Genomic DNA, 17,801 nt, shown 5'->3' on the forward strand with positions numbered 1-17,801 from the left:
AGCCTCATGGGTGCTGCCAAGATGGGTGAAGCGTGTGGTGAAATAGAGGAAGGGGCAAATGATGGTCTCGTGGTTGTTGCTGTGATTGACCCAGTATGTGGAGATGAGGAGGAAGTGGCAGCTAAGGATCCTGTGAATGCTGCCAAGATGGAACAGGCCTGTCAAGATTTAGAGGAGGAGGCAGCTGAGAGTCTCATGCATGCTGCCAAGATGGGCGAAGCGTGTGGCGAGATTGAGGAAGAGGCAGATGAGGGTCTTGTGGATGCTGCTGAGATTGACCCAGCATATGGAGATGAGGAGGAAGGGGCAGCTAAGGGCTTCGTGGATGTTGCCAAGATGGAACAAGCCTGTCAAGATTTAGAGGAGGACTCAGCTGAGAGTCTCATGGGTGCTGCCAAGATGGGGTGAAGGGTGTGGAGATACTGAGGAAGGGGCTGATGAGGATCTCGTGAATGTTGCCAAGATGGAACAAGCCCATCGAGATTTAGAGGAGGAGGCAGCTGAGAGTCTCATGGGTGCTGCCAAGATGGGCGAAGCGTGTGGTAAGATTGAGGAAGAGACAGATGAGGGTGTCATGGATACTGCTGAGATTGCCCCAGCATGTGGAAATGAGGAGGAAGGGGCAGCTGAGAGTCTCGTGAATGTTGCCAAGTTGGAAGAAGCCCATGAAGATTTAGAGGAGGAGGCAGCTAAGAGTCTCATGGGAGCTGCCAAGATGGGCAAAGAATGTGGTGAAATTGAGGAAGAGGGAGATGATGGTGTCATGGATTCTGCTGAGATTGTCCCAGCATGTGGAAATGAGGAAGAAAGGGCAGCTGAGAGTCTCGTGAATGTTGCCAAGATGGAAGAAGCCCATGAAGATTTAGAGGAGGAGGCAGCTGATAGGCAGCTGGGTGCTGCCGAGATGGACAAAGACTGTGAAGATGAGGAGGAAGGATCAGCTGAGACTCTCGTGAATGTTCAAAGATGGAACAAGCCCCTAGAGATCTAGAGAATGAGGCAGCCGAGAGTCTCGTGGGTGCTGCCAAGATGGAGAATTTCCGTGTAGAGGTGGAGGAGGGGGCAGCTGAGAGTCTTTGGAGCCAACCCTCAGGTGCCGAATGCACCAACTGAAAAAATGTTCGTTTGTTTCAAAAGTTCTTATTTGTCTTCGTTTTTGTTGTGTTTATTATTGATTTCGTTTTTCGTTCTGTGTTTCGTTTTTTGCTGCGTTCATTTAATATTGTTTCTGTTTATTCATTTTTCAATTTTCATTAACAGTCATTGGTTTATTTAAAACAAAAAAATAAATCTTACGTATTTCACCAACTGTTCTCTTATTTTTTAGTGTACATCTGCAACAATGATAGTTGCGGAATTGAAAGTACGTTTCATTTTCAGTCCAGACTGTCGCCCTATCGTTACAATGAAATCAACAGTAGGCAAAACCCGGGGCTCAGTCTAAGGCATTTATGAAGCTCATTTCAGTGGCATTGAAAGGTCTGTGATATATACTCGATAATAGTCGTCAGCAGGTGCTACATTCACTTCTGTATTACAAACCTCACATAATGCCGATTTACGCAGTCTGATTTTATAGTTGTTAGAGAGTGTTAGGTAACCAGCCGCAATATCGTTGGCGCGATGTCTCTAATGACTCTGGGTAGGATCATGGCCTGGACAATTGACCACACCACACTTGTGACCAATCTGCTTGAGTGTATTTCATGGCCACAAAACGTATGCGAGAGCGTTGGATGAAATATTCCGGAAGACTATTGCAGAGATTTGTAATAGAAGCGAACATCCTTAAATTTGAGAGTTGACAGATTTGGAGCATATTGTGTGTGACCCTCCGTGCTTCTCCACTGAGTAGTTTGTTTAAGAATAATGTCATGAAGTGCTGAAATATGCTAACAGAATCAAGCTCTCCCATTATTTGCTGGTATGAGTAGCTATATGATTCTGCGCAGTAAGTTGGGTTGTTTCAGTTTTCCTCTCGTTGTGTCTCGGGAAATTCCCTAGAGAGGAGAAATAGGGCAGTAGCGGTGCTGGGATTAATCTTGCAGTAGGAAGAACCTGTATTAAAAGTCCAAATTCGAGCACGTATCCTTCTCTGACCAGCTTCTCATGTGAATAACATAGTAATATAATTCGTTCTAACGAGAAGGAAATGTATCGTATATCACTCAGTTTGATCATCCCACTCATACCTATCCTCAGTGAGTATTCTTACAATATGTGCTCATCAGCATTACGAGGGCCATGACTTGATGAGGCCAAAGGACCGAGTGATCTACGGTTAGTGGACTGCGAAAGTACATGCGTGACAACAGATTTTTTTCTTTGTTCTTCACCAACGTGTATTATTTGAAAGCAAGTGTTTGGCGGGAAACAAAGCATGAGACTTTGTAAGTACGTACAGTAGGTGCAAGGCTTGATGTACCAACTCAATAAGAAGCTTAATGGTCTTATTATTATTTGATTTAGTATTTTGGACATGGGAGGGAAGTGTCGTCAATAACTAATTGGCCGGGTTTATAGCTGGGCTGTAATACAGTCACTCTAAAACTCATAGAAATCAGCTGGTGCACGATACGCCTACCAACCATTGTGGGCAAGCAGAACGGAGACTGAACATTTACAAACAGTACATACAGAGAGCACACCTGTGTGTTGATCGTAAAACTTAAGCAAGTAGCCCTAAGAACAACAAGAAGATGAGCTCATCGATATTTCAGCCTAGCAGAACTCACGCCAATGCACGGGCCAATAACGGTGGAACCTCATTGTCTATGTAGTTGTAACCACGTGCGAGAATGGCATATACCTTACTCACAGCGACGTCTTCCATGTATCGACTACGACCGACAAGAAACAGTTATATCAAATTCACATTAACACACGTATACTGCCGTACCTGAAAACTATGCAAGAAGAGTAGATACCCATTGTCTGCACAGTCATGGCCACATGGCTTTATTAAGACTATGGTATACACAATACTAACTCTTTAATAGTTCTTGATTCCGATAAGATTCACACACTAATATAAAATTCGCGCACTAATATTCTTTTTCATTTTTGTTTGTACACACATTCTGCCTTACATGAAAGCATTTCATGAACGATGAGAGCTCATTGTCTGTACAGCTATGGTCACGTGGGACATTGAGAACGGTTGCACATACACTCATGTTCATAAATTAAGGATATTTGCAGAATGTGGCGCCACACAACGTGGCACTACACAAGACTGGCGCTAATAGCATAGGCACATAGGGAACACACACGACACAGATCTGTAAGTCCACGGTATTGGTGATAAGTTGAGAAAACCGTCCCGAAACACATGTACTACAAAACGCCACTGTTTCCTGCGCATGTACCCGGCATCAGTATGGGATATGATCACCATGCGGACAAACACAGGCCGCACATACTCTGGATCGGGTGGTCGAGCAGCTGCCAGGGTATAGCCTCCCATTCCTGCACCATTGCCTGTCGGAGGTCCTGAAGTGTTGTAGGGATTTGAAGACATCCAGCGATACGTCGACCGAGAGCATTTCAGACGTGCTCGATGGGGTTTAGGTCTGGAGAACAGGAAGGCCATTCGCCTGATATCTTCTGTTTCAAGGTACTCCACCACGATAGCAGCTCAGTGGGGCCGTGCGTTATCAACCATCAGGAGGAAGGTGCACCCCTGTAAAGGCGGACATATTGGTGCACAATGACGTCCCGATACGCCTGACTGTTACAGTAGCTCTGTCAAAGACATGCAGGGGTGTACGTGCACCAATCATAATCCCACCCCACATCATCAAACCACGAGCTCCATAGAGGTCCCTTTCATGGACATTAAGGGGTTGGTATCTGGTTCCTGGTTCACGCCAGTTGAAAACCCGGCGAGAATCACTGTTCAGACTATACCTGTACTCGTCCGTGAACATAACCTGGGACCGCTGTTCCAATGACCATGTACTGTGTTCTTGACACCAGGCTTTACGGCCTCTCCTGTGAACAGGGGTCAGTGAAATGCACCTTACAGGTCTCCAGGCGAATAAACCAGGTCTGTTCAGTCGTCTGTAGACTGTGTGTCCGGAGACAACTGTTCCAGTGGCTGCAGTAAGGTCCCGAGCAATGCTACTTGCAGTACTCTGTGGCCGTCTGCGGGCACTTGTGGTGAGATATTTGTCTTCTTGTGGTGTTGTACACTGTGCACGTCCCGTACGGTAGCGCCTGGACACGTTTCCTGTCTGCTGGAATCGTTGCCATAATCTTGAGATCACACTTTGTGGCGCACGGAGGGCCTATGCTACGACCTGCTGTGTTTGACCAGCTGCCAGTCACCCTAGTATTCTACCCCTCATATCGTCTTCAATATGCGTTCTTTGAGCCATTTTCAGCACACAGTCACCATTAGTACGTCTGAAAATGTCTGCACACTTACTCGCTGCACCGTACTCTGACATGCACCAACACACCTCTGCGTATGTGGACTGCTGCTAGCGCCACCGTGCGACGACCGCAGGTCAAGTGCATCGCATGGTCATACCCCGAGGTGATTTAAACTCGCAAACCATGGTCATACCCCGAGGTGATTTAAACTCGCAAACCGCCCACCAGAGCGTTGTTTCACCATGTATCAGCATTATCCTTAATTTATGAGTATGAGTGTAGTTTACTGACTGTGAGATGATTCTTCATTGTAAGAACGTTCACACTATAATACTTTTATATAATACGCACGAAAACATGCAACTTATTCGCTATGAAGCGGCCGAGGTAAAGTGAAAGTTAATTATCTTTGCGGCCATGAACGATGGACTATGGAAGGCAATGGCTCGTACGTTATTCACAGAGGAATCATTACTTGGCCCTATACAGATTGCTGGAAAAATAAGAACGGAGCACATCTAATTAAATAACGATAACATCAGCAGTACTAAAGCTAAAGGTTTGGACGAATATTCATGCATACTGATGATCCAATGCCTGCGCAATGGAGTTTCCATCAGACTATGATCTCCCTGTGGAATATACCATAAATATAAAAATTAATGGGCGTTGCTACACTTCCCTGCTATTAACAGACCTGCAAGAAAAGGGATTGACTAGTTACTTGACTAAATAACTCAGTCTTGCACCATAGACAGCAACCTGAACGAGACACACTGACGGAGCGACCGTTCCCCTAAAAGACGAAGTGGAAATATATGAGGCAGAATCCACCTTCTGTTCCAGGGTGGGGCAAACTGACCCAATTTCGTGACCAGCAATGGCACAACACATTTCAGACTATTGTACATATCCGTCATACCTGTTTTGTTTGCAGTCTTTCCCAGGAACTTAAGTTGGTGACTACTTGAAACTACACATGCATTTATGGATGTAAACATTCAAACTCCTGACTCACTCCATGCCATCTACTTGTTAATAAAATGAGGACACATAATAGGAAAAAGGGGAGTATATGCACTAATTAATAATTGAACTGGTTACCCTCAATCTTCATCAAGAGACTACTAGTACATTGGATAGGTAAACTTATTAAAATGTAGTAGTATTGATACAATTAAAAATAAAGTACTATTTGTATAATGCAAGTTATACTAAAAGCTGTAGTAATTTAACGGTACCTATGGTAGCCCGTCAGCATTAACGTAATCTTGAAACCATTATCTTATACAAACCTCAAATGTTTAGGTTAATTAATGTTTTGATTAAATGACCCTCCTCCTTCCATGACCATGGTCATTTTTATCCAATGTGTACAAACTCGTGTTACCGAGGTACAGAACTCGAGTCGGAGGTCGATACAGACTGATGTATCGAGATATTCCGGCTCTGCTAGATTTTACTTATTCGTTGGGTGTACCAACTGTGCTGATTCTATTTTGCTAATCGTTTAAAGTTAGAGTGAGGTTGCCTGCGCACATCTAACCTACACTCGTCATCGTCGTGCCTATTTATCTCGTTTCATAATGTCCCTCTCCTCCAGTTCACGACAGAAATTTACCCGCCACGAAAACTGAAACACCAAGTCAGAGTACAATATTAAATTGGCCATTAAAACGAAACAACCAATCGCTATCCTTAATCTCAGTACCTTCCACTTTCCAACAGTGTTCTAAATTATTACTTTATCGAAACTGACTGAATTTTTTAATACACTATGTGAAAATATCGATAATATTGGTGTGTATTACAATATTTCAGTGTCTAACATATATCTGTTATCTATCGAAACGTACATGACACTATTGCTGATCAAATGCAAAATTTGACTATTGTACACATCTCTTAATTGTCTGTGGTACTTAACAAAATACGAAAGGATATTGGCATTCCTATTTTATACCTACTTGAGGCAATGATCTCTCTGTACAAAGATCGAATTTTCCTCACCTGGCATGTTAAGTTTTTCAGTAATCCTTCATCTCACTGAGCCCTTTTATAGGAAGGGGGCGGGGAGATAAGATTACACTTCTTGTTATTCACTGCAAAAATATAATCGATGTTATTCAACGCTAATACTATTTACTACATATGTTAACATACATGTGGTAACGTGTTTAAGCGTAAAAGTCGCATTTTTATGGCACTTAATTACACACGCTTTATTAAAAATGACTCTTTACGACGAGATATCTAATACATTGTATCACTTGCACTGCAGATTATCGTAATACACAAGGAAAGCTTCATCATGTTCCCAATACAAGATGCAAACACACAACACGTCCGAAGGAAAGATCTTTGAGGAACCATTTCCACTCGAGCACAGACAATATTTAATTTAGTTAACTTAGATTATATGTATCGATTTTTTAAGACAAGAGAATGCAAAATAAAGGAATTAACACCGCTCTCTTGTCGCAGCCGGTAGGCATCTACACTCTCACGTCATTCGTTGTCCTAGAAGGACGTAATATTTTGTGCGGCTCCACAGTTAGTCATCATCATCATCATCAGTTATCTGCTATATTAGCAGGTCCTTTGCCTCTCCATTTTCTGCGATCCATTGCTTCTTTCTTAGGGCTGCTGTATGTTGTACCGTCCATCATGTCATCCAGTATCTGGAATCTCTTCCTTCCTCGCTTCCTTTTCCCTTCTACATAACCTTCTAAAACTGTTTTTATCAGTCCATCATTCTTTCTTAATATATGCCCGATCCTTTTCTTTTTCTTCTCTTTATTACATCTAGTAACTGTCTTTTCTCTCCCACTCTTCTCAGTACCTCTTCATTTTTTTACTCTGCCCATCCAACTTACTCTTTCCATCTTCCGCCATGTCCAGATCTTAAAAGCCTCCAGCCTTTCTCTCTCTTTTTTCCTCATAGTCCATGTTTCAGCGCCATATAGAACAACACTCCATACAAGACATTTTATGAGTCTCTTTCTGAGTTCTCTGTCCAGACCGCTGCAGAAGATTCTCCTTTTTTTATAAAACGCCTCTTTTGCCATTGCTATCCTTGTTTTAATTTCTGTGGTGCACTTCCAGTCGGTGTCTATCCTGCTTCCAAGATACTTAAAATTTTGCACCTGTTCTAGTGTTTCTCCATTAAGCACAATTTTTATTTCCTTATTTCCTCCTATTGCCAATACTTTTGTTTTATTTGCGTTAATTTTCATTCCATATTTTTTTCCATTAGTTGCAATGGTGTCCACCAAATCCTGTAATTCTTTTTCCCCTGTGGCTAGAAGGACCATGTCATCAGCAAATCTCAAGCACCCTACTCTTCTTCCTCCAATTTCTACTCCTTTGTCATCTAATGAGCATTGGTCAATCATATTTTCCAAGTACAGGTTGAAAAGAGTAGGTGATAAACAGCATCCTTGTCTTACTCCTTTCCCTAGTCTGATCCAGTTTGTACTTCCTCCTCTCACTTTAACTGATACTTTTTGATTAAGGTATAATGAGTTTATAAGTCTTCTGGTTTTCCAGTCCACTCTCTTTTCCCTCGTAATAGTCGCCAGCTTGTCCCAAACCACATTGTCAAATGCCTTTTCTAAATCGATGAAGCACATATATAGATCTCTTCCTTTTTGAATAAACCTTTCTCCCAAGATTCGTATGAGCCCTATTGCATCTCTGGTGCCCGTATTCCGCCTAAAGCCAAACTGCTCCTCGCCGAGATTCTCCTCTATTACTTTTTCAAGTCTTTTATTAATTATTCTTAACATCACTTTGGCTGCATGTGAAATGAGGCTGCTTGTCCTGTGCTCGCTGCATTTCTTGGTTCCTTGTTTTTTCGGTAATGGAATCATTACTGTTGTCCAAAAGTCCTCAGGCCATTCACCACTGTCATATATTTTATTACATAACCTCAATATTTCTCTTATTCCATTGTGGTTCAAGCATTTTAGTATTTCTCGCGGTATTGTATCTCTAACTACTGCTTTGCCATTTTTCATTGCAGCAATGGCAGACTTTACTTCTTCCATTATGATGGTCGGTCCTTTCTCTTTATCACTTACACTGTTGTGTGATTCAAGTTCCAGAGTTTCTGATTTGCTATTTGTGTCATATAGCTCTTTTATATATTCTTCCCATCTCTGGAGGACATCGTCACGATCTTTGTACACTACCTCTTCGTCTTTACTCAAAATTTCCATAGTAGCACTTCCTGCTCTGTTTTGTTCCCATGTCATAGTCTTTACTCTGTTGTATAGTAAGACGTATCTTCCCTTCCTGTCCAGTTCTTCAATTTCATCACATTCCTATTTTAGCCATTTTTTCCTAGCCTGCTCTGTTTCTCTTCGCAGTTCGTTATTTAACCTTCGGTATATCTTTCTTGCATCTTCAGTGTTCTTGTTTTTCAATTTTCTTCTCTCCTCCATCTTGGAAATCATTTCTTGTGTGACCCATGGTTTTTTTTACCCTTTCCCTTTTACATATCCTATATTTTGCTGTCCTGCTTTAATGATTCCTTCTTTCAGCATATTCCAGTACTCGTTGGCATTATCAGGTGATTATTTGTCTCGTAATGTCTTTAGAAAGTCCCGAGACAGCATTTCTGTAATTTGTTCTTTGTTGGACCTTATCTTCTCTCAATCCCACTTCTTCACCACTGTCGCCTTTTTCAGTTTTTTCATTCTTATTTCTATTTCTGCCATAAGTAAGTTGTGGTCACTATTAATATCTGCACCTGGTAATGTGTGCACCTTCTTGATTCCATTCCTGTATCTTTCTTCTACCAGTATAAAATCGATTTGGATTCTGTATTTATCCCCTGGTGGTTTCCAAGTGTACAGCCTCCTCTTATGGTTCTTGAACCATGTGTTTGCCGCTATCAGCTGCCTTTCCCTGCAGAAGTCAATTAACCATTCACCTCTGTCATTTCTCTTTCCAAGACCATGACTGCCTACTACGTTTCCCTCTTTCTTCTCCCACAATGGCGTTCCAGTCTCCCATTACTATTTTGCAGCATTTTTTATTTTCGTCCATTATTCTCTCTATTACATTGTACGTTTCCTCTACAATTTGGTCATCATGTTCTGAAGTTGGCGTATATACCTGGACAATCAGTAAATCTTTTTGTGCTCCTTTCAGCCTTACACCAATAACCCAGTCATTTGCATAGTCTACATATTCCACACATTTAGCCAATTCCTTTGTCATAATCATTCCTACTCCATTAATTCCTTTTACTTCTCCTCCTGAGTAGTAGAATACATATTCATCTGACTGCAACTCTCCATGTCCATTCCATCTTACCTCAGCAACTCCTACGAGGTCCATATGATGCTTTTCCATCTCTCTTTTAAGGTTTTCTAGTTTTCCTGCTTGTAGCAGAGTTCTGACATTCCAGGTACCAATTCTCGTTTTGATTTTTTTGCCTCCTTTCAAGTTGTCCCCCCCCCCGGAGATCCGAATGGGGGAATATTTTACCTCCGGCCACTGATTTAACATGAGAGGAAGCCATTTTTTGTGCATAAAATGGAGACTGCATTATGCAGGGAAGATAATCTGTGGTGGTATTCCGTTGCCTTCCGCAGTTCTGGAGGCCGCCCCTAACATGGGATACAGACGCCCTTTGCAGCCGCCCGCTCCGTGTCAGACGCTGCATGAGAAGTATAGGTTGGAAAATGAAAGACCCTAGCCCTCGAAACCTAATAGCGTCAGGGTCGGAAAAGAACAAGAACTCGCCGAGGGTGGCCAGATAGGAAAGATAAAAGTGAGGAGTCTGGCATAAGTAAGTGGAAGCAATGCCAGGACTCAGCTCGGGGCCCCGTGGTCGCCAGCCACGTATCACTAGGTGTGACTCCTTGAGGAGACAGTTAGCCATATTGATATTTATTTGCAGAAAAGAGGCGCAGAATTAATAAGTCGCTCTCATTTGTGAATTATCTGCAATTATTTACTTAGAATTTTATGTAAGTGTCACTTATATCGTAAAGTATATGTTAAAATGAATATATGTTTTATTTAATCGTATGCTTTTCTTTATTTTAGTAGTTTTAGTCACTCCATTTTCATGATTGAAGCTGAGGTCAGATATCAGACTTTGTCTACAAAAAATATGTAATGAGCCCTGGCTACGTTCCGTACATCTTCGGACGTGCGAAGCTCGATAAATTCACGGCGTAAATTTTAATCTCTCAATAACTCATCCAAACAAACAAACAATTATTATTATTATTATTATTACATATTATTAGTATAAATTATTATTATATTTTTTATTTGCTAAACTGGCGACTATGTGCCAGGATTATTGTATTTGTACTACAACTAATTGTTCTTTTTCATGTACATCCTGAAGGCAACAACCTATGTGACGAGAATATTGAAGATAACGAATAAAATCTAGAGATGATTTGAACTGGAAATGCAATTTTCGCATCAAGACGATATGTACGGTAAGACGCAGCACTCGCGCATCCACAATTGATTCCAAGCACATTTTTCATTCAAAATTATTTTTCTCAGCATTAAATTCAAGATTCAGTTTCCATTCAAAATTTTTTCCGAATTCCGCGAAATCTCATTATTCAGACGATTACATTCCGATCCAACAATACGCAAGTTACATTGCACAATATGGCCGACATTGTACAAGATTGAAGCAACATGGCTAGTCAGCATTAACACGTATGCTACTTCCGATCTTTAAAGTCATCTCTCAATCATTCTCAGTCATTTAAACACACACATAGGCAGTACATTTTCACACTACGCGTTTAAACAATTTTTTTTCTTGCACACAATTTATCGACGATATGGTAAAAACTCGACGCCAGTATACAATGGAACAACAATCAAGTAATGCAAACACGGATACACTGACACATTCAGACACAGAAATTAATGCAGACACGCAAACACATCAAAATAATCCCACATAAACGCCGAAAGGAGCAATTCAGAACCAAACCTGAGAGTCCACGTCACGTCTAATGACGCGGTGGGGGCAAGCTCATTTTGCAATCAAAATTTTGCCGCTATACTGAATTCAATTTTGGAAGGCATATCCAATATTAAGCAAGATAATAACGAAAAATTCAAGCAATTAATGACAGACAATGCAGTTTTCAGAAATAAGAGAAAATCAGACTTCGCCACACTGACTCAAAAGGTAGATGAAATTAATACATGTCTCTCCAAACAGGTCGGCGATCTTACGGTAAAATTTGAAAATTTAGAGTTACGACAAAACGACAATACCAATCACATCCATGAATTGACAAAAACGTGTGAAACTATTAATTGCAAATTAGAATCAAACACGCACGTATGTGACGAAATTAATTTAAAGGTGAATACAATAGAAACAAACGTAGCTGACATTCACAAACAGATTCACAAACAATACAGAGAGAGGCTGAACCCCATTTCTCTCGCATTAATCCACAATTTAAAGAATGGACAGCACACAAAGACCAAATTTTTGAAGAATGTATACAAAACAAATTGCCACATATTGTGCACGATTCTGTAGTGGAATACATGAACAATATGCAAGTAATCGATGACGATATGCAAACAAAGACAACTCGATGCCAAGCGCAACAGAATAGTACACCCACTACACATTTTAACACACACACAAGAAAATCTCGATTCGGAAATGAACACATGTACACACACGAATTTCAACACTCAAACAACAACTGTAACTATACACAGGGAGATAACCCGTACAAAAACGAAGAAACGACAAATTTAATTCAAGAAGGAATAACGTAAACAACAACGGACACAAAGCCAAACAGAAACATTGCCTAAGAAACAACACAGATTACACGAGAAATGGAACACCTACACCGCACTTTAACCAGAACAACAACCAGTATTATGTGAGACAGTGGAAAACACAGCAACTGCCACCACAAAATCATATTCAGATGCCACAAGGGAATTTTGCACAAACAAGCAATACAAATCAACAAGTGACTTCAGACAACCGAAAACAGACAGGCGATTGGCAAAGACAATATCCTAATGTAAATATTATTGAGGTAGCTAATGAAACTACAACTACACTTGCCAATGACCAGACAAACCAGGTAAACTAGAACCAGTCATTACTGAGCCCCAGGTCATGACTGAGGAACATTTGGGGGGCAACTTCAATTTAGAAACTATGTTTTAATATACACTTGCTAGTGAAACTGTGAAACAACAAAAATTAACATTTACACAACAAGAGTTGCTTACACTATTCTTAAGATATAATGAAAGTGGAAACTTAGCTGATGATCTGATAAATGACAACACACAATGTCACAATATAAAGAAAAGATTTTGTACTGTCTTCCACCTCAGGCATTGTAAGTGGTATACCTATTAACATAATTATTGATACAGGAGCTGCTGTCAGTATGATTTCTCACAATTTTTATACTATGATGAAGAAAACTTCTAAGATACCAGAGTTCCCAGTTCAAAACTGTTTAATATTAACTGCATTAGGTAATAAGTCAAGTAGGGTTAATAAGCAGGTATTTGTGACTGTTAATATGGGAAATGGAATTGTACAATGGCCTTTCCCAGTTGTCCAAAACATTGCTGCCAATTGTATATTGGGTATTGATTTTCTTTGCAAGAAGGACAGCACAATAGACTTCTCCAAAGGCATTTGTTATTTTAAGTATGAAGGCAGAGACATAGTTTTGAACTTGGACACTCGACTAGTAGACCATAACAAGCACTGTTCTGGCTACAAGATACAGATTATACATGGGACTGACGTAGATTCCACACAACAACCTGTATCACACAGTGAGGTAGTGAATGATGTACTTACACAAATTAATTCTAAGTTATCAGAATGTGATGCTATTAATGAAGAGGAGAGATCCCAGCTTAAACATATTTTACTTACGAATAAGGATGTTTTCACTAGTAAGCCAGGTAGGATCAACATATATATGTATACGATTGAAGTCAAGCCTCACCAAATCTATTACCACAAGTCATACAATGTACCTCTAGCTCTGCGACCTGCGGTTTGTGAAGAACTAAAGAAAATGATTACATGGAATATTATAGAACCATCAACATCTCCGTATTGTAGCCCTTTGCATGTTGTGAAAAGACACAATGGAAGTATCAGGTTAGTATTAGATACAAGAGCTATCAACCGAATTATCTTACCTGTGAGGACACAACAAGAAAATCTTGACGAACAACTTCAGAAATTCTTGGATGCAAAATATTTCTCTACAATAGGCCTTAAAAATTCGTTTTGGCAGGTGCCAATAAGCAAAGAATCTAGAAAATATACAGCCTTTATGTTTGGTGGTAGAACTTATCAATTTCGTGTATTACCATTTGGCCTAAATGTAAGCTCAGGAGTATTCATTACTGCACTAAACTCTGTACTCGGTGATGATTTACTAGAAACTGTTATACACTATGTAGAAGACATACTGATTGCCTCAAAAACATGGAAGGAACGCACTGATACCCTGAACACTTTAATATGCAGATTCACAAAAGCTGGAATCACTACCAATCCTTGTAAATCTAGATTTGCTTGTTCTGAGTTCAAATACCTAGGACACATCATCAACACACAAGGCATTAAACCTGATCCTTCAAAATTAGATGCTATCAGACGTTTTCCCAGTCCCACTATAAAGAAACAGTTAAAATCATTTCTCGGTCTATGCTCATTTTTCAGACGATTCATACCCAAACAGTTACTCAATAGCAGATACTTACTAAACTTATTAAAGACGAACCAGGTATGGATTTGGAACCAAGACTGTGAAAATGACTTTACTAAAATCAAAGAAGGCTTAGTAAATTCTAACATGCTGGAACATCCAGACTTCAATTTGAACTTTTGTATTGTTTGTGATGCATCAAACATTGGTTTGGGATGTTGTTTATTTCAACTTGTTAAAACAGAAACTTCAGAACATATTAAGATCATTGGTTTTGCCAGTCAGACTTTAACGGAATGTGAAAGATCTTACTCCACCACAGAATTGGAAACATTATCTATTATATGGGTATTTAAAAAGTTTAATTATTATCTGTATGGAAGACACACCATTATATACACTGACCATCAAGCACTTACCTTCCTTTTGTCATGTAAACTCATTCATCCTAGACTTACACGATAGGCACTTGCATTACAGAAATACTCTTTTGAAATCAAGCACATCAAGGGAAAATACAACATAATAGCTGACACACTTTCAAGACTACCACAAGGATTACACCATAAGAATACAGACTTTGAGAACACACACGATTACAGAATACTACTCATGCAAGACAAACAGTTTACACAATACTACAAAGACCTATGCAAGAACATGGCAATACTGCAAGATTTAGATCCACACTGGTACAAAATAAAACAAATCATAGTACAACAACACTTTACAAGACAGATACATGTTACACAACAACATACTTTTCTACAAAAGACACACAAATGCTACTAACGGTGCATTTGCATACCACAAGATTCTGTACACAATCTAATTGCACACACTCACACAGTTTGGGGACACTACGGAACAAAGAAATGTCTAAACAATTGCTATTTTCCAAATATGAGAAGAAAAATACATGATGTTATCAGCAAATGTCTCATATGTCAAAAATCCAAGCCACAAAATACTTTCTACAGATGTTAGCGTACCTCATCCAACTAGCATCAGTGGTTGTAAATACATTCTAGCATTTTATGACATATTTTCTAAGTACATCAAACTTTTTGCCATTAAGTCACCCACAGCAAACACCATCATCAGAAGATTCACAAATGATTACATGCCATACTGTCGAAAACCTAAAGCCATTCTATCAGATAACGCCACATATCATGCAGGATTCAGATGGAGAAAATTTCTAAAGGACAATAACATTAAGAGCAAGAGCATCTTTATTTCAAAGTTTCATGCATCAGCCAACCCTTGTGAGAGAATTTTTAGAGAATTAAACAGATTCATGAGAACTTATACCTCAACACAGCACACAAACTGGATACATTACCTAGCACTTTTTGAGCAAATACACAACAATTTAAATATATATAAGGAAACTAATGAATGGAGCAACCCACTACCAAAATTTTCTGACACCAAATCTTCACACGAGGAACAGGTAAGGGAAGTACTAATTACAATTACTGAACAAGCTGACATTAGAAATAAGAACTATGGTGCTAATCTTAAAACAAGGCAAAACTTTACACTTGGCATGCAAGTTTTACTTAAGGCCCACAACAAATCGTCATCACCTCTTAAACGTCATGTTAAGTGGCGTCCATTATATGAAGGTCCTTACACAATCATTGATATACCACACCCTGAAGCATATCTTCTACAAAACCCCAAGAATAAGAGAATTTTAGGTTTGTACCCTCACAAAGATTTGAAAACTTTTAGCCCTTAGCAGAGTATGCTGATACAACAACAAGATAAGTCACATTTGGTACTTCAAGCTGGAAGAAGAAGAAGATATAAGCTATAATCTTAAGTATCTACATTTTACAGCACCAGCAATAACAGCAGTAAGAAGATAAGACACAGGAAGAACTAACAATTTTCATGCAAAGCACAGCTACTGATTATATTTATTAATACCCTGCAGACAAGCTGACACACTAAATGACCGGGACAATTTCTGCCCTGAACTTGTCATATTAATTGGCATGATAGACATTTGATTTGCTATTCACAATCACACCACAATCCACATGAACACAACATGCACAAAAAACACTCTACAGGAAATGACATGTGAGATTAATTGAGCAAGGCTATATATACTTTATTTTAATTGTAAATGATACTTTGTGCATGTGCTAATTTGCAATTGATTGTGGATGTGACGTGTCGTGCCTTATAGTAATTATGACTTTTCAGGACAGATCATCTCCAAGATGTTTTCTAACCTATTATGAAAGTTTATGTTGCAGGAAACATTTAATGAGGAAGAACACTGTGTAGTACTGATGTAAAGGAAAATATACTTAAAAGGAAAACTTTATTAAAAAACACTGAACCTATAAGATAATTTTTTCTATGTCTGACCCATGTGTATTTGTAAATATGTATATGCATTACCAAACAATGTAATGTAAATGTATAGGTACATGTTTCACAGAAAATTTTTTATATCTATGTAAATATGTAACAGAAAACTGTCAATGTGGCGTGATGTTTGTTATGTTTTGTGCTCTCTGTTGTGAACGAACATTTTGTTTTGCAACGAACAATGTATGAACAATTTGTGTGCACATTTTTTAAAAAACGGTTGACTACGCTCATGATGCGACACTATAGGTGACGTGCGTCGCAAAAACGACACTCTTTTCGACGAAACAACGACACAATAACCATGAGACGACATATGCCTTTCGAAAGACGAAATATGGAGGTTATTGAGTAGATATAACTCGGACTGGTCAGTATGGAACCACTGACGCCATGTATTCCTACGAAAACGAAACCACATTTTAACTACGTCTTCCAAAGCATGCTTCATTGCGGGATTGTTAATCTCCAACTCATTTCTTCAAGAACTTTCGTTTCAACCTAAACAAAACGTGTGACACGTGATATTTATTTTAAAGTGCAAAGACTTTAGCACAGTATAAACAATTTCTAACAAGTGACATTCTACAGAGAATACATTCACATATCTCTGAATATGCACAAAAAAAGACATTAATTAATTTTATTTATTGAATGAACATGTGTAATAACATTTTGAAATGAAAGAGAACAATGGACTATATGCCCAACAATTTTTTACAAAGTAACAGCACAAGTGAATACAAACTGTGAAATTTGTTACAGTCTATGTAGACCTATTATATAATGATGAGACCCCTCCACGGGTTAGCGGTGATAGCTCTGAGCCAGTGTACTGGACTTTGGTACTGGAGTTCCTGGGTGCAATACCGCTCAGAATCAAATAGTTTTAGTTTTTCTTTTCATTTTCATTTATCTTGTATGTAAATATTATTTATGTATTTGTGTAGATGTATGATATTTTATGTATGTTGAATCTGTGAAACAAGATACGTAATAACTTATGATTCATGACATGACAAATAAAGAAAATACGTCAACAAATTGCTCAGCTGCAGGTGGTACACCTTTGCCTTCGCAATTTGGGGGGCAGTTTAAGGAACCATTTGCACTCGAGCACAGACATTATTTAATTTAGTTAACTTAGATTATATGTATCGATTTTTTAAGACAAGACAATGCAAAATAAAGGAATTAACACCGCTCTCTTGTCGCAGCCGGTAGGCATCTACACTCTCATGTCATTCGTTCTAGAAGGACGTAATATTTTGTGCGGCTCCACAGTTAACCATATTGATATTTATTTGCAGAAAC

General features: G+C 39.3%; 1 protein-coding gene across 1 annotated transcript; it reads left to right on the top strand.

Moving 5' to 3' along the window:
- Positions 1-463: 463 nt before the first annotated feature.
- On the top strand, positions 464-991 carry LOC126416967 (uncharacterized). Its single transcript, XM_050084848.1, has one exon. It carries the CDS (start codon positions 464-466, stop codon positions 989-991), a length of 528 nt encoding a protein of 175 aa, XP_049940805.1.
- The last annotated feature ends 16,810 nt before the right edge of the window (positions 992-17,801 follow it).

This window comes from Schistocerca serialis, chromosome 8 (assembly GCF_023864345.2).
Source record: "Schistocerca serialis cubense isolate TAMUIC-IGC-003099 chromosome 8, iqSchSeri2.2, whole genome shotgun sequence".
NCBI lineage: Eukaryota > Metazoa > Arthropoda > Insecta > Orthoptera > Acrididae > Schistocerca > Schistocerca serialis.

Bases quoted from the DNA above. Each gene is read 5' to 3' on its own strand.
- LOC126416967 (XM_050084848.1), top strand. From the start codon at position 464: ATGGAACAAGCCCATCGAGATTTAGAGGAGGAGGCAGCTGAGAGTCTC.